The 22,602-nt window shown below is 40.3% G+C and overlaps 1 protein-coding gene and 1 long non-coding RNA gene across 2 annotated transcripts; one reads left to right on the top strand and one right to left on the bottom strand.

The window, feature by feature from the left end:
• Nucleotides 1–7,158: 7,158 nt before the first annotated feature.
• On the bottom strand, nt 7,159–22,557 carry galr1a (galanin receptor 1a). The gene is made up of 3 exons (XM_015057624.1): nt 21,857–22,557; nt 21,676–21,741; nt 7,159–10,813 (listed from the first exon to the last, which is right to left on the bottom strand). The coding sequence occupies exons 1-3, from the start codon at nt 22,523–22,525 to the stop codon at nt 10,493–10,495; spliced, it is 1,056 nt and encodes a 351-aa protein (XP_014913110.1). The 5' UTR covers nt 22,526–22,557; the 3' UTR covers nt 7,159–10,492.
• On the top strand, nt 11,862–13,821 carry LOC106962952 (uncharacterized). The gene is made up of 2 exons (XR_001428082.1): nt 11,862–12,418; nt 13,685–13,821. It is a non-coding gene; the product is annotated as an uncharacterized LOC106962952 (long non-coding RNA).
• Nucleotides 22,558–22,602: the final 45 nt, after the last annotated feature.

Here is a 22,602-nt window from a genome sequence, read left to right as displayed (position 1 = left end):
TTTTCCTCCTGAACTTCGTTTCCTGTGGCAGACCTGGACCTCTACAGCCTAAAGGTTATTTTTTTGAATTTTGGAATATTATGTTTAATAATCTTGACCATTTGTCAAAACATCCCAATTCGGCAAATGCTAATGAAAATGGTTCATTTGCATTTCTACACGCGCTTAACGGTGTCCAGGGTCACGGCATGGAGCTTGTGCCTTTATTCAAGAGGCAAGAGGGGGCAGGGTACATCCTGGACAAATCTCCGGATTATCACAGAGATAAACAAAGACAAATAAAGACACAGCTGCACTCTAAAAACTGCTGCTCTGGTTTAACTGATTCTGGATGCGTTTTGTTGAAGAGGGCTGGGTTATCCGTTTGACTCGGCACCCTGGGTTAGGTGAATAATGTCTAACATTAAGGCTACCATAAATCCTGCAATCCATTTAATTACAAGCTACAACCATTAACAAAACCCATTTACTATACAACAACATTTTACCATCTAACCATTTGTTTATTGCATCCTTTGGAAGATGTCTGATCAGGTGGTTCACAAAGGCAGTCGCTGAAGAATGAGGAGGCTGCATCTCGTAGCTTCTTGGACCAATCAAACTGGGTCACAAACGTCGCAGAGAAGGAATGAGGGTGAGATCGACCAACCCAAGACCTTTTTCTTGTGGGACCACAAGGAGGGAGGGGGAGGGGAGGTGCACGGTGGGTATTAGAGAGACTCCCTGTTCCTGTTATACGATGTGTTTCCGATGGGGTGTGGGGGGTGGGTGGAGAGACTCTTAGAGACTCCTCGTTGTACTCTTCAACCCCCCGCCCCAGTTTGGGAACCTCTGATCTACTCCAATAATCCTCTCAGACATTTAGGATGTATTCACACCAGCCACATTTACTCTGCTTTAATTGAACTCCAGCCCATTTGTCTGGAAAGTCCCGCTTGTTTGGGGAGGTGTGAATGTACAATTGAACTCTTGTGCAAACTAAAAAAGCGAACTCTTGTCCGCCAAAAAGAAAAGAAAAGAAAAAAAAATCCCTAGGTCTCGGTTTAATTAAAGAGAACTCTGGCACGGATGGGAGACTGCTCCCAAAGTAGAAAATAGTCTACAGAGTACCAGGGCATTATAGGTCAATAGAGCCAAAACAAACGGAAGAGTCTAATGCTAGGGGGAGAAATGGTTTCCACAAAGGTAAAAGACCACAATGGTCTCCATGTGAGTCGCATCAAATGGAGTCACAACTTCCAAAAATGACGTGACTCCACGTTTGCTTACATTTTGTGAAGAAGGAAGTTGCACTCATGTCTTCATTTGGAGGTTTTTTGTGTCGTTTTCCCTTCAGTAGTTTTTGGTGTCACTGCAGGCGAGGGGAGGTTCAGGTTTCTCAACTAGTTTGGATTGTTTGTCACAGTGCAGTGTGAAAGCGAAATGCACCAGCTGAAAATGTAACAAATGTTGCAGTTTTGGTGCCCAATCAAACCGAGTCTACCAGACTCAGATGTGAAAACACCTGTTCAATCAATGGTCCAGAAGTGGTTCATTTGAAATGTATAAGGGCCGACAGGAAACATCAGTGACAGCACATACATAGATTATACATTAGAGATTAGACGTACCATTGCACTCCCTTTCCCCCCTGTAATGGACAAACATTTCAATGTGGTCCCTGGTTTTCATATCACATCTGCACCTGGCTCATCCTGAACCAACCTCACTCTCCATCATCGTCAATTAGATAACAGCCAATTCAGGAGAAATGGGCCTGCACTGTCTGTACCTCTGCAGGGTGAACAACATCTTTGTTTTTGGGTGAGTGAGTGAAAGAGGGCTGTGGGTTTTTTTCTGCCACTTGCACAGAGAGTGTTTCTTTCTTTTTTCGCTCTCTTCCTCTTGTGGGATGGAGTGGATGAAGTCTTTGTGCTGAGCTCGAGGTGTCATCGCAAAATTAGAAATAATTTTTTCCTCTGGAAGAAAGAAATTATACAGCGGACGTGCACTTTCTGTATTACTTACCGAGTGTTTCTTTTTGGTAAAAGTTTATGAGTTTTGATGAAAGGATACTTATGAATCCTTTATATTATCTTCGCACTATGTATTTATTTTTTTCCTTCTTCTTAGACATGCGCCAGAGTTGTCAAATCTGCCTAGAAGCTTTTTTAAATCGCAGGCTTTATGTTTTTTCGTCTATTTCGCTCTGGATGAGGTCTGCTTCGCTTAAGCCCGTGTAATAATGACATCCGACCATGAGCTCAAGCACCAAATCTGGGCTCAGCTCTCCATCAGTTTTCCTCCACCGAGGTACACAGCTGTAACGAACAAGTGGCAGTACTGGCAGAAAGAAAGTGCTTCTGTGGGAGTGATCCACACTCGCATACCAAGCGACCCACAGCGAACTTTCAAGTGGAAAAGATATTTATAAAGCCTGTCAGCAAGACGACAGGCCTCAAATTGAAATGTTTGCAACTTAGTATGGTCGAATTTTCCAATAAAGACTTATTTCTTTCCCCAGCCTGACCGTCTGATACAACCGTCTTGGTGAGATGTCAGGAGTCTTTGATACGCTTTCATTTAGCATTTTCTAGACAGCATGCAAATTGATTCTTAAAAAAAAAAAAATCATTCGTAGCACTTGAATTTCTCGCAATCTGTCGCAGAACAATGGCAAACTTCAGCAGATACTGCTGAGGACTTATGTGATACACCAAGACAAAATAGTAGGAGGAAAATCTTCCATCCATCCAGTGGAGATGGGCAGATCGAGCTAAAGTATCGATCAGTATTAGTTGCTGGGTTGGGCTTGAGACCTGTTCATGACTGCTTGCAGTTCTAGTTTTTGTACTGTGGCTTCTCAACTCTACCTCAAAACTGATTTCATCCATTTTCTATAGGTCAGCTGGTGCCTATCTCCAGCTAACGTTCCGGGCGAGAGGCGGGGTTTACCCTGGACAGATCATCAGTCTGTCGCAGGGCAACACAGAGACAAACAGCACAAACAACCATGCACACACCCACTCACATCTAGGGAGAATTTAAAGAAAGCAATTAACCTGACAGTCATGTTTTTGGACTGTGGGAAGAAGCCGGAGTACCCAGAGTGAACCCACCAGGCAAACTCCATGCAGAAAGACCCCGGGCCGGGAATCAAACCCAGAACCTTCTTGCTGCAAGGCATCAGTCCTACCATATATATGTATGAATGGACTTTATTTATTCAGGGAAATGTACACAAATCATGTTCATGTGTTTATAAAGTGTTTTGCTGTTGCAAAAATGCCCAAAGTAATTCAAAAGACAAACCACAAAAACATCTAAAATGTCACAAGTTCGATTTATCGGTATGGGCGATATCAATACTGATACAGGTATCAGTACAGGCCCTGTGTGTAGGTGGTATCGAATCAATACCAAAATGTGCTGCGTCGCCTCTACCTCTACAATACATTCATGTCTTGCTACAAGGTAACACATTAAACAACCGTTCCACCATGCTGCCCAGCACCATACATATTTTTCAGTTTGTTCCACATACGTGTGTTTTTGTGTTTGTTTTCATCTCCTTTTTATTCTTTTTTTTACCCTGAAAGTAAAGTGGGTTAGGGTTAGCCTTTTTGTAGCCACATGCCTTCAAAGGTTGCCTGATCAGTAAGTAGGCTCCAAATATGTGTGATTTTATCTCAGAATAAACAGAGCAGCTCTGTGATGTCATCAGAGGTTTGTTTAGTGAACAAACAGCATCGTTGAGAACCAGGAACACAGCCAGACAGGGCCGGGGAGAAAGCTGTGGAGAAGTTTTGGGTACAGGTTTAGGTTACAAAACAACATTCAAAGCGTCAACAATGGCAATGATGTTGAGGTTCATTGGATTGGACCTCAAACAAACATTAATTTAATCATCACAAACTTCAAACTGAGAGGTTTAATTACTGCGACGAAAGCTGCAGCATGCTAATCAAGTCGCATGAATACTCGTCTCCTCGATGCGTACGCATGCAGCTCGGTCCTCGTGGACAAGCTTTTATGTTTTTTCATACTATTTTGACTCAGCCGAGTGATATCATTCCATTCAGAGATAATGCAGTTTTCCCTACAGCCTCTTAGGAGTGAGGGACTAAAAGAATGAGAAGAAGAAGAAGATGAAAGAACCTAAGAAAACAGATAAAATTATTTCTCGTCAGAATATCAATGCAGTCTCAGTATCCTGAAAGATAAACTATCAACACTGGAGAAAACAGCGCACCTTCTTTCTCCGCATTTCTTTAGAACAAGCGACCTTTTCTTCCTTTGGTCGTGATCCTATCCGTCGTCTCCTTTATTGGCTTTGTGAATTGGGAGTGCGATTGCTCCACACACAGCAAGCAAAATCTCTAAAGTATTAAAGTATTATTTCCTTCGACGTGCTCTGCCAGAACTGGAGGAAGTTCAAAAACGACGCCATAAACTCCAGGTTTTATCTATTGACCGTCGTAAACGCAACGTTGACACTGTACAACACACCACACAATACCTTTTAATGTAGTACCATGAGATATCATCTACATTATTCTCTAAAGGAATTTTATTTTTGAGCTCAATCTCTGTCATGTCGACTTCCTTCAGGAAGATCATCAAAATGTCAGACACAACAGAAACCCTGGTCCCAGTCAAGGATGCGGAGGGAGTCGCTGTCCTGCGTACAGTGAGGGTGAGTACATCCCTGAGAGAGATTTAGAGGGGAGGCATAAGATTTATTGCTGTTTAATTTGCTTTTTTTTTTTTTAGAAGCGTACATCTTCTGCCAGAAGGCAAGTGGTCACACTTAAGATAATGGACAGTGATAAGTCTGTCGAAACTCCAATCATCGGTCAAAAAAAAAAAATCCCCTGACTGCTCGTAAATCTCATAGGTCCTCAGGTTTATTGGCAGACGACCTGGTGGAGCAGTTCATCATTTTTGTCTTGACGGACATGCGGTGCCAGCTACCCCCTCTCACCACTCCTCAACTTGTGATGCTTCGCACCACGGCCCAAAAGAATGTGATGATTCTTCTCCGTTTGACACTAAACACCTTCAGTTGACAGGGGATCATGTAACCTTTGCTGTAAACAACAACACAGAGTGGCAATGGGATGTTTTCGTCTGAAAACATGACTGGGCTGAGTACCAAGCTGAGATGCGATTCTCATCATTCTGCCTTTTCCTTTTAACTCATGTGCAGTGTAGATGACAAAAAATATGACCTTTAAAGACTAACAAAGCAGGATATTCAAACACAAGTGTTAAAGAAAAAATTAAATGCAGAAATGATGAGGGAAAATAAAATGGTTTACTAGGTTGTAGAATCTACTTTAATGGAGCAATCTTCTTATTTCTGACTTTGTCAGATGGGATGCTTATAGTTCGGCCCAAAATGATTCATACCACTGCCAGATTTAGATATAAAATTATTTTAATTTAACCCAGGGGTTTGTTTCTATTAGGACATAATTTACCATGTTATTAGAAGTAAACAGTTTAGTTTGAAACCTAAATCTGAAGGTGCATCAATAATATTTGGAATGATCTGTTGCTTCTTTACCGTATTGCCTTGATTGACTGTCTCACAACCAGGTTCAGGTAAATACTTACCCCACAGCAGACACCTGAGCTCTCAGGTATTCAGAGAAATCTACCGTCATCAGATATTGTGTGTGTAAAAACGAGCCTAAACCGGCAAGTCCGTTCTTGGGGAGGCTGGAAAATCTTCTGGATGTTCTCGACTTCTTAGCGGTTTTCCGGAGCGGAGAATGGTGACGTCGTTTGGAGACGGGCACCGACCACAACCCAAAAAGAGCAACACCTCGCAATGTTGACCATCGTGTCCAACATCAGCAGCCGACCTCATGGAAAAAATGTCAGATATTACCAACCGCTCTCGTAATCCTAACATTGTTTCCCCGTAATTGTCTTACAGCATAAAATCCTCACTAAATATCTTCTTTTCTAAAACAGATGTTTATGCAATAATTGCAATAATTTGGTTTTGTTTAGCCATACAGAAGTCCAGATCAACATTGCTAAAATTCGTTGTTTTCACATTAGTCTGATGTGATGCGATGTGGAACATGAGCAAAAAATGAAGATAAAGACGATAAATGTGCATCTACACAATTTCAATATTTAAGTTGGACTCTATTCAGAACCCCTGTGTTTATCTGATGGAAATAAATGTTTTCACGCCACTCAACTTTTCACAAAATAATAATAAAAAGAAACTCGGAGGCCCGGTGGGAACCTAAACAGATCCTTTCTTTCTCTTGGCTGTGACGTGAGTCACGGCTGATTTGTGGTAAGAATGAGGTTGTGGAAAAAACCCTTTTTATAGAAGCAGAAACCGTAGCGAGACGTGAGAAATAGAGTTGTCAAAACAGATAGGAATTTATAAAATGCCATGTTTTTGTTTGTTTTTTTTAAGAGACGGACAAATCTGTTGAAACAAATACTGTTTATTATTTCATAATACAAATAACACTACATATACAACATAAGCCGAGCCAAAACATTAAATCGCAGTCAAGCAGAGAGAGAGAAAGAGAGAGGAAAAAAAGATAAAAAAGACAAGAAAATATATATTTGTTTATCTTTTTACATAACAGTAGCACAGCTAAAAACCACACGACAGAAAGCCTGATTGTAAAAAATAAGGAAAAGGAAGAAAGTGAACCTCGCAAGAAATCAAAGAACAGCGCCGGTCACTGAACGGGGAGAAAGCTCTGGAGCCAAACAGTCTCACACCCATTACCCAACTCTGATGCATTATTGGACCTTCATATGATGGACCGAAGCTAACGTTTCAGACTGTTTCACAAGTAAAAGTCTGACAAGTGTGGTGTGAATCTGAACTACTTTACCTCTCACTGCAACTTCTACCAGCTAGACTGAAACATGGGGCTAAAATTTTCTTGGCAAAAAAAAAAAAAAACTAACCTTACGAGATGAAAAGAGTCTGTGAATAGCAATTTTCAAGACCCACAGAATTTAACATAATTTCTGTAATTTCTGTTCTAACATATGAACATTCTTTTAATTTAAACAACTTCAGTTTCATTGTAGATTTGGCTGAGTGTTTTAGGGTTACATTCTTGCTGCAGCTTATCGCAGTCTCAAATCATTTGAAGCTGCTGAAATGATTTTTGTTGTTTGTTTTTAGCAGAACTAGCTAAATCTAACCTCTCATTAAATCTGCCCAGCTTCCTTATCGATAAAGAATAGCACTCCCACGGCGTGACGCTGCCACTACCATGCGGTTGGTCTGTTTGGGGAGACGTGCATTACTAGTTTCTAAGCTTGTATTTGGCCTCATTTAAAAAATTTGGGCAGCATCTTCTATTTTACTACTTGATAAGCTTGACTAAATGTTGATCTTTAAAAGTAAAACCCTCATCTGGTCAAACTTAAACAATGGCTACAGATATTGTTACAAAGGAGGATGGTAGTAAGCGTCCAACAAACCGTGGTTTAAACTCATCGGGCTCATGTTGTGTAATTTATTGTTTTTGTGTGCTGAGGTAAAGCTGTACACTGTAAAACCTTGGCATAATTCATGTGGTCTTGGATTGAATTCTTTAAAAAAAAAAGAAAAAATCCCTTTTTTTGGCATTTTGAGCAAAACCAGGTCCATGTTTTTTTTTTTTGTTTTTAGATTTTAGATCCAGAGGAGGAATTTCAGGCAACACAGCTTCAAAAGTGACAAAATAGCAGCAAGCTATATGTACAAGGCAAAGCATTCGCAGATATGTGAATATCGACTTTAGTGTTTCAAATATATACAAGCAGATTTTCTCACAATAGATGTACAAACACTTACTACGGTTACAAGCACTGCTCTTATGTGCCTTTTAACAACTCATAAAACAAAAACGTCCATGTTGATCCCTCTGTGTCAACACAGCGGTACATCAGATAAGACGGTGCACTTCAATTTTCCTGGCAACAGCTTTCCCAGCCGGGATAGCCTGTAGGCTGCTGGCTGCCTCTGTAACAGCACGCTGCCTTCGAACAGTTCGATTCACACCAGTATTACCTGCATTAAGATGGTCTTAACTTTGGCTGCTGATCAGTAAAGGGAGGATTCAGTGATTATAAATCCACTGTTAAATAGGTTAGCTTAGAAATAGCTTTTGTGCACAGAATGGGTATGATTTGACATTATTTTTCCCTCCTCCTAGATTTCAGGCGTTTAGTTACAGTACTAATTTCTTCTAGATGATTCAGACACATTCCTAAAATGCTGACCAAATATTTTTGAAATGGCTCACTGATTTCTCAGGCTTCCTTTTTGTGTGTGTTTTTTTTTTTTTTTAATTATTATTTCAAAAGTTCAAGAACTAAATTATAATTCAGTTGCAGGAGTGAGATTTAAAGCTTGTGTCATTTAGGATGTGTACTTTTTAACAGAGGTACACATCAGTGGACGAGTGAAGTACAAAATATGGACTGGAATGCCCGCTAAATCTCATTGAGGTTTTTCAGTAAACGTGCCAACTGTGCAGAATATTATTGCTTCTTGGCGACAAGTTAAGGGCAACTTGTTGTTCTGCTCGTTACTGAGTACAACTGGGAGGCTAGCTGTAGCTCACTGTAGTCAGCGAATTAGCTGAGCTATGTTAGCTAGCCTGCTGCTTCCTGCTTTACACATCTGGAGGTTCAGACCCCCAGTCCGTCTGTCTCAGTTGCTATGACTTCGGGTAAGTTGCCTTCCTTGCTAGTGGTTACAATGTAGCTTACATGTGTGAATGACTGAATGTAGCGCGAAGATGTCTGGGCCAAACAAAGCACTACACAAGTCCTTGCCTATTAAATTTTACTTGATAGTATTACTGAAAAGGTAAATACAACAATTTGAATCAGTTGTTCTGGAGACACGTCAAAAATGTGGACAATAGTGGGACCTGAAGAATAGGATTGAGAACCTTTAGCTTTAGCTTTTCTTTAGCCTTTAGCATCCACAACACGAATTTCTAAACTCCTCGTGATCCTTTCTTGTAAGCAAGAAAAACAAGTAGCAGTGACTGACAGGTAGGGGGCGCTGTCGTCATGAAGTCAAAGGTAACTACTCTCACACAGAACTTTTTCTGGTGTCCTGTTAAAGTGACTTTAGCGTCTAAGGTCATTTTTTGAGGTTTTGGTAGCAGAACTCTAACTAAGGATAACTAGTGCGTGCCTATGGCATGTTGATGTGTCCAAAGGTTATACCACAAGGTCGTTTGGCATCTTTAGTGGAAAAAGAACATTTATAGAGAGAGACCTGGTATATTTAAAAAAAATGTAAGCTTAAATTACTTGATTAAACTAAGTTGAATCTGGTATTCAGTCAAACTGTATTTAAAACTGAGTTTATAAATTGTGAATAGAGCTTAAAGCTAATGAGCTAGCTACTCTGTTAGCTTTGTGGTTACTAAGAAAATGTATCCAAAAAATGTATCTCAGGCATGGAACAGACAGGCACTAAAAATAGCTTAGGATGATAATCTTCCTTTTGTGAAGCTGAAACAAAGAAACTACCAAAAAAGCTTCAAGGTACAACTAGTTCTGGGATGAGAACTCTGATCCATCCATTTAGCGACAGCTTGAATTATTTAATGACAGCAGTTCCACCAAATAACAAAATCTTTAAAAAAAACAGCTAATCTGAAAGCTTGATGTTATTTCTCTATTATTTCTATTTTGTTGTTCAGAAACTGAATTTAAGTATTTCTATTCAATTTAACAGAGAAGAAGCCAGCCTTATGAAACAAAAAGAATATAGATTAGCTTGATATCAATCAAAAGCGAAAGTCATTGACCCAGCCTTTATTATTCACCCCCCAACGATGCCCACTCTGAAGTGATTCCATTAGCAAGCTAAACTTAATTTACAGCCTGAAGGAAACAACACACGTGGCAATCAATATCTTTGTGACAGATGAAGTTTTTTAGGTTCCCGAATGCTGCGGTTCTTCTTTTTCTAAGGGAACAGAGTTATTCTGATGTCTAAGACGTGCGATTTCCCGAACAGCTTCTCTAGTGTACTAAAAATTTTACACTGAAAACAATTGCAATCAAAAATTAGAACGCGCTGGGATAGATAGGTATTTAAATTGCATGAAGCAGTTTAAAAAAAAATGCATTTGTTCTTCAGACACTTCAAAACACGTTTAAAACTTGTTCCACAGCGACAGGTGGTGATACCTCAACTTGGTACAAAGCAAAACTGAAAGTCAGAAGGTTAAATGAGTGTTTTAAATGAATATTTGAATTGTATAACCATATAAATACATCATGATGTGATATTTAACTGTCTGCCTTGACACTGCAGACTTTTTTCGTGAGCAGACTTCAATCCACTTCGGTGTAGATACGCCACACACTCACAACGCATGAAAGTAGGCAAATACTCACCCTGATTAATATGCACACCAACTTCCATCTGATCACTTAGTCAACATGACTCACAGTGAGTTTCAGTGTCTCAGCTCAGTAAGTGATCATTTTGCACAGTCAGTCAAACGTTGGTGCAGTTGGTCGAGGGTGGAGTATCCGCCTTGCTGCGCATCTCCTTGATGTCGTTGAGCGGGCAGTCGACGTTGCCGATCTGGCACTTAAAGACTTGCTTGTACGCCTTCCTGAAGTTCTCCGACAAGAACGCGTAGATGACGGGGTTCACCGACGAGTTGCTGTACGCCAGGCAGTGTGCGGCCACCCGAAACACAAAGGAGGCCTCGGTCAGCGGAAAGTTCCCGAACTCCACCCAGAGCTGAACGACGTGATGAGGGAGCCAGGACAGGCAGAACACCACCACCACCACCAGCACGGTCTGAGCGGTCTGGCAGAACACACGGGATGAAGAAAAGTTATTTGTTAGGGCTCTTAGAGGGGAGGAAGGAGGAATTTCCTCTTTTTTTCAGCTTTTTTGGTATAAATCTGCTTCTTTCACACATTTGTAACTGTTATCTTGTGTTACTTTGTAATCACTAATATTATATTTTCCATAAGACATGAGGAACCTGGCTTGACACATACATTCAACATATTTCACTCTACAGTGTTGTAGCCCTACACACAGATGATGTGTCTGAAATCAAACAAGACAATGGGTGTAATTCTAATGTGGTTAATTATGTTTTTTTTTTTTTTCTAACCACCTCTGGACCTGCACATTTACAAAATGACTTAAAAAGAACCTCCAGTTCAAAAACAACCAATCAGGGCCAGGAGAAAGGTCCTAGTGATGTCAACCATGCTCGTCTACGTGTTGCTAAATTTGCTAATGGCAGAGAAACAACTTACCAGGGCAGGAAAACTGTTTATCTGCCGTCATCGGTGGCCATGCTAACTAGCCTGAGCGCTCCTGGCAAACTACTGGAAGAAGCTCTAGCGTAGCAAAGAGCTAGCAGGGGATGCGCAGAGCATCCACACGCATGATTGACAGCACTAAGAACCTCCTCCTGGCTCTGATTTTGACAGTCTCAACAAATATGTAATAAAAAATATATAAAATTATACCAATTACACTTTGCAGTCTAAGTGAGCCTACTTTCCCCTCATAGTTTTCGGGTAAGATAGCTCCAAACTGGACAGCTCCAAAAAGGATAGCTCATTTTAAAAAGAGAAATTGTTAAATATATTTTTAAAAAACTAACTAGAATTTCATCAGCTTATAGCAATTACTCAGACATTTTACTTGATTTAAATGTTTTGTTCTGTAACTTTCTTCAAGGACAAGAAAAACTGTGTGATTGCTGTCGTTTTACAGTTCACATGAATTCAATTTCAACTAAAATGCTAATGTTATGATCCTTGAAATTATTATATTTTTGAACTACATATTTAATGATATATGTAATTTAAAAATACATATATGTAAAGAAACATATCTCATTTATGTCTTTAAAATATTCAGAAAGATAGCTCTCTGATTGGGGTTGAGTTTTAATGAAAAAATGAATTATTTCATGTCAATGGTGAGATTTTTGATCCCTAAATATATTCAACATAGTCATTATCTTTTGAGGGGAAGGTGCAGGGAGACAGTACAATAAATCCATAGGTGCATCGAAGGCAAGAGGTGTCTGCTGATTCTTCTTAGGTATTTTCTCACGATGTGCACAGAGCCAGCGATGCGGCATTCCCTCCAAATCTTGCTACAATAAGACTCTAAATCATGTTTTCCTTTCTCTTGTTAGCTCTGTTTGGGTTTGCAGCCTTTGGGAATAAACAGCTCTCCTGGCCTACATGCCAGCAGTCAGCGGTTGCGGCGCTCCTGCTTTGTAACGAGCCTGTAAGACCGCGAGCGGCTGAGAATCAAATCACAACAGTGAGCCAAACAATGAAAGATGGATTTCAGAGCTGAAGAGGAAGCAGACCTGTCAGAGGACAGCTTCTGACCACACCATTTCTACACCATTTCTACACATCCCGTAGCTCTCAAGTAAACAGAACCTCGTTATACACTTTCATATTAATTATTTACTCCACAGATCCAGATGTGCAATCTTCTCAAAGGCAGAGGGGAGCAGAGCATTAGACATAACACCAAGTCTATTGTTCACCTATTTACCCAAAGCAGGTTAACATATGTACTTGTTACCACATAGTCATAATATTACAAGAATAAAGGCAAAATAATACAAGAATAAAGCCATGGCATTATGAATTTTCTCAAAATATGACTTTATTCTCGTATTAGTTCGACTTTTTTCTCGTACTACTTTATTCTCGAAAGGTTTGTGACTTTACTTTCATCATACTATGAATTTATGTTCTTTCTCTTTGGACCTCTGACATTAAAAAGGCAATTCTGTTCACGCAGTTGAATTCTCTCCCTTTTTTTGGACTGTTCTTCTGTACACTCAAAAGAACATTATGTATAAAAATACTAGCATCTTCTAGAATACTTAAAAGAACCACATCCTTAAAATGCCTGAAATTCATGTATCTAAAACAAAGGCCTAAAATGTCTCCCATTCATGACAAACAAAAGCAAATTGGCCTTCAAAACATTAATCACAAGTCTTAAATTTAGTTGTGGCATGACTATTTAATCTCCCAGATGTAGTTTTTTTTTTTTTTTTTAATTTCTCTCATGGGACTTTTCTATCAGGCAAAAGTTTGAGTCGCACGTAGACATCTCAATTGCGTTCTGTGACTCGAGGTGGTTGAAGCTACCGTGAGTGTTTGCGTTTTTCACATTTGTCTCAGTTTAAGCACTGAGAGTTTTCTTTTCTTTTGCATTTAGACAAGGAAACTCAAAAGTGTCACGAATTTCAGTCTTTTTTTAATAGAATCTCTGAGTGTTTTGTAGTTTATAGAGGCTCATGGAGACATGCACAGATTTCACTCTTCTGGCTCATACTGCTGAAAGACCCTCCATCGTGGGCAGATAGCGGAAATCTTTGATTCTGCAAACTTGACGCAACAACCCCAAAAACATGCAAACTTTTCACTCAGACACATTTCAGACACTCAGTAAGCTTTGGAAGTAAATCAGTTTGGCCTTGCTTTGATTTCAGTGCATGTCTCTGTCCCTCACTCCCTCCAGTCATTTCTTCTTACTTTATTTTGGACCTTTCTCTTTCCGGAAAGGTAAACCGTAGGATTTATACTATTTTACAATCTATTTCCTAATGGGCGGCTTAATATGATGTGACAGGCTTTTCTAAATTCCCGCCGGGTGCGTCCTCCTTTGTGTGCTCAGTGCTGAATCAGACAATAAGGAGAGCCAGAGAGAGAACGATGGGCTGATAGACGCAGAGACATGGAGCCGGTACCAAGACGAGAGTCTGCGCAGAATTAAAAGATAAGCCGGAGCCGCACGTTTCCAAATTTGGTTGTGTCGTTTTCGTTCGCCCTGACTCTTTTGTTCTGCTCACTGTCTCGTCCGTAAAGCTTCGACAGCAAGCTTGACCAGCGGCTGTGTGTTTTCTGTTGGCAGAATCACAGACAGGAATGTCTGAACCTGCTATGGTCTAAATTTGCATCACAGATAGAGATGACACCAGAGTCTGATTTTGCTCAAATCTGAGGCCTGTTTTATCACTTTTCAGGCTAAAGGCTCCCGAGAAAATGAGTCACCGTCATGTCCTGGGTCGTTTTGGGGTTTGTTTATTATTCTGTGTTCCTAGGTCTCTTTCTTTGATTAGATCAGTCGTGTTTCTGTTTATTTTAGTTCAATCTTTCTCAGTGATTCTGGTTTGTTATTGTCTATAGTTGTTCCTTGTTACTCTAGTTTGATTGTTTCTTAGGTGTAGTTATTCTTTATTGTTAGATTTATCTTCTAGTCCCCTGTGCCACTTTCTTTTTCTCACCACACACCTGCAATCAGTTAGCCAATCAGTCCAAGTACTTAAACACTTCTGCTCCCCCTCATTCTTTGCTGGTTTCGCCTGTTAAATCCAGTTATTTTTCCCATTTTTTCCCAGTGTTCCCTGTTGGTTTCTTCCTTGTATTTATGATTTTTGTTCTGCTTTGGCAGATCCTCTGCCCCTCTGCATATGAAACCCACATGTCATCACAGTCACTTTTAATTAATTCCTTCTCTTTTCCCTCCAGGCTTCCCTCAAAGTCAGATGCTCTCTCTTGTGTAAGTGTCAGAAAAGCTCGAGGCTACAAAAAGAAAATGTTTGTTTGAAAGAAACAAAAGAACAAGATGAGGCTTGATCTCCTTTGTCGTTCTTAGTTATAAAAAGATGGATTTAACATTTAATCAGTTTCCTGATGGCTTAACTAGTACTTAAAAAAGAAGATGGAAGTGATGCATAGACGATAGAGAAGACAATGAATGAATTCTCGTAACAAATCCATATCTTTCCCAAATCAAATGACAAGTTTGGTGTTTAAAATCATACACCAATGTTTAAAACATCTGTTTTTTTCTTCTTTTACGTCTGTTTAACATAGTCCAAGCATATGGTGCACATCAGATGGAGAACTTCAAAACTTTAGTGCGTACGATCTCAACCTGAGAAAAGTCGGAGTTGAAGCTTTAGTTCAGGATTTGCAGCAGGTCATATATAATAAAGGAGAGTCTGATGTAAGAGAATGAAGGAACCTCACACGCTGCCCTCACATCTAAACACTGGAGTCTGATTCTCTTTCTCATCACTGGAGCATTTAGAATTGAGCTCATTCCTGCTGACCTAAAACAAGAGATGTTTGGTCGTTTTTAACTTCAGATAATGAAGAAAAGTTGTGTCTCATTTTAACTTCTGATTTGAACTGTAATGCACATGGTTTTATTTGTTTTTAAAGTATAATTTTCCTTCCACTTCATAGATATGGGTTCCTTTGGAACGTTTGAAATCAAAAAAAAAAAAAAAAAAAAAATCTAAAAGCACGCTATTAAAGTTTATGGCTGAAATGGGAATAGATTGATACGTTTACATAAAAGGATCAGGTCACACTGCCTACTTTATTTGATTAATCTATCACACATTAATGTTTTCCACCATTAATTAGAATGATAACACCATCATCTAAATGTCTATTACCTGCTGCCAAAAGCAACCAGCTAATGCAGGAAAGTGTTGAAAAAGTGAATGAAGCTACCAAGAAAATGAAGATATTTACCTGTTTGAGTTGTTGCTTTAAGTAAAAAAACTGAACACAGTGGTTACTTTACAGAAGGAAAATCACGTTAAAATGATTAATTTTCCGATATGTTCAGCAACATAACCACTTAAACTTAACTTTAAGCTTTATGTGAGTCAACCTGAGTCAAGCTGCTTGAAGTTTCACTGGGAAGTAACTCTTGATGCGACGTGATTCATTCGTAAGGGACACCAACACTCGGCTCAGAAGAGCGGCAGAGCATCAGCTGTCCCCTCGTCTCACTTTGTAGACGCTACTAGACAATTTTAGGCTAACTTGGCTAAATATTAATTTTCCTAATTATCCGTACCCATCTGTGTGCTCCATCTGGAAGCCTGGGTAGCTGAGAAACAAGCACTCAGGGCTGAACTTGGCTGTTTGTTGAACCCACTGGTACAACAGTGGGACGCCAATAAAACGTTATAGCTCAGCGAGGTAATTATGTCGGAATTGTCGGAAGTGTTTTAGTTTCTCTCAGCCAGACCGTTTCTGTCTGTCTTTGATGTGTGGATTTGCAAACAGCGCTGGGAACGACCTCGGTCTTTCCAGCTGTCAATCACGTTGGATTTCCCTGAGCTAACAGTGCTGCTGACGAGACTTTTTCCATCCACAAAAAGTGCCAGTTGAATATTTTTTTTTTCCTGTGTGGCACAAGCATCTATTATTATTATTTTTTTTTTATTCCTTTGCTTTTTGATATGTAAAAGTTGGACTTTCAGACAGTAGTTGAAAATAAAAACATCTCTGATGGAGGTGGATCAGCTAAGAAAAGTTCACCCCTGTAGAGACAGGTCACAATTTTGGAAAACATCTCAAAGAGCAGCAAGCGGGACGTTTCCGAAATCAGATTTGCTTCTGAAGATGACACTCCCATTAAGCACGACAAAAGTCAAACCAAGGTTGGCGGCACTGAAAGGCCGAGGACTCTGCCAAAAAGAAACTGCAGCCTCTCACACCGTTTAGTCTTTCCTCTTTAGTTCCGGCAAATCCTGTCACATGCTGATGTGCAACCTGGGTTTTGGTGTATAAATGTTGTTCTTATGATTAAATGTGGCTGTAATGTGAATCACTTTGAGTGGTCAGTATGACTAGAAACTTGGTATATAAATTAAGTTCACTTGCCATCTACTACACTAATCATATATTCTTGAAAAACACAATTTGAGACTTATGAAACTGATACTATTTTTATTCAAAGCTTTTTGGCATAAGGATCACCGTAGAACTAAACATGAAAACTGCAATACAGACAAGTTAAACCGAGTCTACAATGTTCTACACTTACATATTCTGTACAGGTGTTTTCACACTTGATAGTTCAGTAGATTTGATTGGGGACCAAAATGACACCATTTGTCACATTTTTAGCTTATGCAGTTCAACTTTCACCGCGCTCAAATGAAACAAATATGTTTCCTCCTCACCTGGTGGCGCTGCACCAAGAACCACTGAATGAAACGACAGACAAAATGAAGAAAACCCTGACCACAACTTCTTTACCACATGTAAACTAAAATGGAGTGAGGGGTGAGATTTTAGGATTTCTCTTTTGTTTTTGCCAAAAGACCACAAGCTATTTCTCCCACTAGCGCAAGATTCACGCATTTGTTTTGGTTGTATTTACCCAGAATGCCCCGGGCTATTGTCCATTTCCTGCTTTTTGGAGCCTCCAGTCTGTTTTTCATTCATATATGCATTCAAACTACACCGGAGTTCACTTAAACTGAACTGAACCATAGGTTTCTACGTTGACTAGAGTTTGCTATTTTTGGTCCGAAAATGAATTTGCATCCAAATGAACCAGACATCTTAGTCAAACAAACTAGTTTGATTAAAGCGGACTAAACGGGAATGGCTCGAATGCTACTTATAACACTTTTTTTGTTTTTGTTTTTGAAACACAAACTAACTAGGAGACTAGGAGAAGATACAAACTGTGTTGAAAACTTTTACATAAAGCGATTTCTTTATCATCACTAATCCTGTTTAACTTCTGCTGTAAAACTCCAGACAAACCCACAGTTTTGAATTTCTACAACTCACTAAAAGGATCAAAGCACATTTACTCAGGAGTTGAACCATGAAGCAGATTATTTACAGGCCTGTTTTACTTTTTCACCCAGTGGCTGCTGATGTTTGGAGACTGCAGAACAAAGTGAGTGAAGGTTATTGGAGCGAGTTCTGGCTTTGAGTCACCACCGGACCTTTGACTTCACTAATATGCCAGTTTGTGTTTCCTGTGAAATCTGTTTGCTGTTTAACACCTCTTTGTCCCTTTTTACATAAAAGCTGCCCCTGAGGAGTTTTCACCAGCTAGCTTGATGCTGTGTGGTGGCTACAGCACTTTTATCCACACATAGGTTTTTAAAGAACAACGCCCCCCACCCCGCACCCCCCACCCCAAAAAAAGGCCACGTCCAGACACAATTTAAATGAGATAAATGGGTAAAAGACTGCAGCTGATTAGTTTGCTTCCTGTATGTTCGTGATTCGTTTTTCATTGATTCTCCAGAGTCTGCAATGCCTTACTGTGGATTTAATCTTCTGTAACGAAACACACAGGACAAAAAACAGAGAAGCTATTTGGCTCGGGAGCCACAAATGCATAGAAATACAGGTTCGAAAGGAGACACAGCAAAGTTTGACAGCGCATTCTCTGACATCTGCATCGCTCTGACAGCACTTCTTATCTCGGAAATGTATTTATCACAGTCTAAGATTAATGCACTCTTTATCGCCGAGCCTTAATAACCCCTCTGTGCTCTGTTCTGTCAACTCTGCACCGAACAGCGTAGTAAATCACAAGGATATCTGACATTCCTGCCTCATCTCCCGGTTATTTCAAGCCTCACGCAGCAAAGCGTGTTTGCCGAGACCTATGCAGTCACATCAAAGCACATTTACATTCCCCTCTCAAGCCACGTCTGGCAGTATAGCAGAAGGTGAGTGCTGTTAGCCCGATCGGCTGTGAGGAACGACGGACACGCTGAGGAATAGATCAGCGATCGAGCAGGCGACGGCAGATAACTGGCTTCAGTAATGACCTCCTCCAAGTGCAATGAGGCTGTGTGACAGCGAACAGGAAGCGCAACGGCAATGAAAATTCTCTTCTGGAGATCTGGGGGGGAAAAAAAAAAAAAAAAAGTTCTTTCTCCTGCAGGGCTGAATGTCTAGAAGTAACAAAGCAGCCAGTAGAAGAAGTAAATATGGACACTGCTAAAAACACAAAATCATACCAAGTATTTCTGGTCTAGTTTCTGGTGCAAGTACGGTAGTACGCTTGAAATACAACCAAATTAACTTACAAGTAACTTTTCAGCAAGATATAGAAGCTTGTTTTAAGTCAAAAATTCCTTAATATTGATTTTAAAAAGTACTTTTTCCATTGGCAGATTATTTCACTTATGGAAAAAATGTCTTGTTATAAGTGAAATAATCTGCCAATGGAACAAGAAGTTTTTCATCAATAACAAGGAATTATTGACTTAAAATAATTCCTTTATTATTTTGTTTTAACTTGTTTTAACCAGGTGTGAGGTCGGTTAAAACAAGCTTCTATATATTGTTGAAAATTTACTTGCAAGTTAGTTTTGTCTTATTTCAAGTGTACTATGATATTTGCTCTAGAAACTAGACCAAAAATACTTAGTAAAATTTTGTGTTTGAGCAGTGTACGATTTTTAATTTAGAACAAAGTTCAGATTTCTAGCAAAAACCCGGAGCTGCGGTCTTTTACTTTAGCACCAAATCATCCAAGCACCAATCAAAGCACGGCTTCATCAACCACCTGTGGGTTGCACGGGGTATTTCCTCGAAACGCTTGCTCTCAACACACCACAGGCGGTCCATTCCTGTCGACTCGACAAGCAGATAAAGCCATTTGGTCTTTTTGGTTTCCTCTTTTGTACCTTTGTGGTCTTGTTTGTTTCTTATCTGTTTTCTTTTGAGCTCCAAATGGAGCCGTCTGCCACGAGACGTTTGGTACAAACCGAAATGGATCAATTTCGGTCCATCTTGAGGACAATTAACCCTTGTGTGTGCGAGGACTGAGGCAAATGATACAAGTGATACGGGTGTGGGGTCAGTTGGACCCCATTTGTAAACACAAGGGTTAAAGACTTACAGTAACAATTTCTCATTGGGGCCAACAAAAAAAAAAAAGGGGAACCACAAAATTTGTATTCACTATATTTTTTTTATTAAGATCGCAAAAAGTATTTTATTTTTTTTACATTTACCTGATCAGCAGGAAATTAAATGCAATTAAATTATTATTTGAATGAAGCAAAGTACAGTCTTTCTTGTAGATCATTAAATATTTGAAACTTAAAAAAAAATAGTCTTCCAGGTAAACAGTAAATGACTTCCAACATTTTTTGGGGGGTTGACGATCTTTTTCTTGATTTTTTTTTTGTAAGTCTCTTCAGCAACACCAACGAGTCGCTCTTGCTTTATTTTGGCAAGTTAATAAATGGGCGAGCCCAAGCCTGAGTAAAAGCTGCTGTTTGTATTTACTATAATATTCCATGAAAAGCAAAGTCTTGGCTAAAGATGAATACTGCATGTTGCACCTTACATTTACCATTTTGAGGAGTTTGTAATTTGTCTGTATCATTTTTGAAAGGCCTTGGTCAGTCCATTATTTATTTATCTTTTTATAAACGCTTCTCTGCACCAACTGCCTGAGCTGGCAAACCAAACGTAGACCACTCTTGAATTGTGATCGAGGGTCGCCCAAAATTGCTCCAACGACCGCAAATGGGTTCCCGGGCCACAGTTTGAACACCCCTGCTCTATATTTCACTCATAGTTTGGAAATAAATGAATAATTCCCATATGAACAATGCTTGCCAGAAGTAGGTTGCATAGAGCTCTTTTTGTTCGATCAGCAGTCCTAATTGTTCACCGCCTGTGCCATCCAGGGAAGAAAGCCATCTCGGCCCTTTCCAAAATTTCTAATGAATGCAGAACCTGGTAGAGAAATACCTGCAGCTCTCTGGGTGTATGCTGGACAGTCTGGTGTTATTGTGATGAGGAGTTTCCAAAAGGCATTTAACTCTGATCTCCACTTTTATTCAAGCAGTAAGAAGAACAATCTGCAGTGGATAAACTGATCTGGATACATGGGAGAGTCTCTGGATACAGTGACTGATGCTCTGGCATAAAATCCCATTCATCCATCATTGCTCATTCTGATAATTACACCCGCCCAATGATGGCAAAGAAATCCAGCAAGTATTGTAGTTGGACCATTTGTCTGGGTCTGATTATGGTTTATGTTCTTTACAACTACATATTAATGTTTTGGATACGAGTTCGATGCACTCCAGTCACACATGTAAAGAATTCCCCATTGATATTTAATATTTAGACTGGTCAAACTGGAAATGAATTGTTCTGCAATCAACACAGAGTCTTTAAAGCACATTTTGAGATTTAGGAAGTCGTCCAAGGTCAAGGTCTGTGGATCCATACAGGGCTGTGTGAGGGGGCCGTCTGGCCAGCAGCAGTCAGGTGAGAGGTGAAGAAATGAAACACATCTCTCTGTCCTGGTAAGACGTTATAATTAACAAAGTAAAACTGTTTTTTTTTTTTTGTTTTTTGTTTTTTTATTCCAAGCATAGAATAATGTAGGCCAGGTTATAAACCCCTCTGTTTGTATGTCTCAACCTCAGCAATAAAAATGCTCTCTATGCGTATTTTTAAAGCTTCATAAATCTTTGGCAAAGCTTAATAGATTCCCATTCACTGTTGAAACATAAGTATTTGCAAAGTAGACTTTGAAATAAAGATAATTTGCTGTCAGCCTGGCTATACTGCCATTTTATTATTATTGTTTCTTAAGTGTTGCTTAAGAGAAAGAGCAACACTAAGGAGACAATTAAGTAAATGTACAAAAATCAATAAGAATGTATCCAAACAAACAACTATATTTTATTTTATTTTTTCTAGGGTTCAAGATGCCCCCCCCCCCCCCCCCGGCCACCATAGGCTGTATCACCACCCTGGGCAGACAGCCATATGGCGTTTATAACCAAATGAAACGTTTGCTAATAAATCACAAAACGTAACAAGTCGATAAACTGAGTCAACACCTACCTTTTTCTTTGAAGCCTCCGACTTTTTGGACATATTTCTTAGTTTTTTGTGCAAGTGATTTAGCACCTGTAAACGAAACAGAGCAACAAAAAAACAGACACCAGGTAGAGCTTGTGGTTAATCAATAATTTGTGCGTACTGACCCCTCACCCCCTCTCGCCCCCGGGACACCCCTCTTTACCTTTGCGTAACAGAAGGAAATCAGCAGCAGGGGCAAAACGTAGCCAAAGACAAACGTGCACACCTCGTAGACCTTCTTGTGGTTCTGATTCGGCCACACGTCCCAGCAGTAAGTCTCGTTCCTTCCGCCGTGGAACAGGTTGTAGTAGTGCATGCGTGGCGCCGCCATGGCCAGCGAGAGCAGCCAGATCGCCACCACGCCGACCAGCGCGTGCCTCGCCACGCGTATCGACGACGACTTTCTGGAGTGCACGATGGCGACGTAGCGGTCCACGGACATGGCGGAGAGCGTGAAGATGCTCACCAGCATGGAGACGGTGAAGAAGTAGTGGATGAACTTGCAGATGAAAGCGCCGAACACCCAGGTGTTCATCACGTAGATGGTGGACTGGAAGGGGATGCAGAAGAGCAGGTAGAAGAGGTCGGCGATGCTCAGGTTGAGGATGAAGATGTTGGTGGTGCTGCGCGGCTTGCCCGGCTTGCTCCGGGCGAGCACGGTGATCACCATGGAGTTGCCCAGGACGCCCAGCGTGAAGATGAGCAGGAAAAACAGCAGTGCGATGTAGTTGCTCGTGTCGATGCCGAACAGGTTTTTCTTCTCCCCATCCTCCTCCAGCACGGTGAGGTTCCACGGCTCTCCCGCGAGCCACACGGACTCTGACAAGTTCATGATAGATTCTTGTTATTATTATTAGTTTATTCCAGTTCACGCCACCGACTCCGGACGCGTCTCCATGCGCGCTCCTG

Source organism: Poecilia latipinna, unplaced genomic scaffold (assembly GCF_001443285.1).
Source record: "Poecilia latipinna isolate Pla-1442-1.1 unplaced genomic scaffold, P_latipinna-1.0 Scaffold1476, whole genome shotgun sequence".
Classification (NCBI taxonomy): domain Eukaryota; kingdom Metazoa; phylum Chordata; class Actinopteri; order Cyprinodontiformes; family Poeciliidae; genus Poecilia; species Poecilia latipinna.
The sequence above is the reverse complement of the archived record's forward strand: the minus strand, read 5'-3'. Positions and strand labels throughout refer to the sequence as shown.

What these genes read in the sequence shown, in the direction of transcription:
- galr1a (XM_015057624.1), bottom strand. Translation starts at nt 22,525, where the DNA reads ATGAACTTGTCAGAGTCCGTGTGGCTCGCGGGAGAGCCGTGGAACCTC. An exon ending in TTTCCTTCTGTTACGCAAAG is followed by an intron (nt 21,742 to 21,856) that starts GTAAAGAGGGGT and finishes TTTCGTTTACAG; the next exon opens with GTGCTAAATCACTTGCACAA. An exon ending in CGGAGGCTTCAAAGAAAAAG is followed by an intron (nt 10,814 to 21,675) that starts GTAGGTGTTGAC and finishes GTGTTCTGCCAG; the next exon opens with ACCGCTCAGACCGTGCTGGT.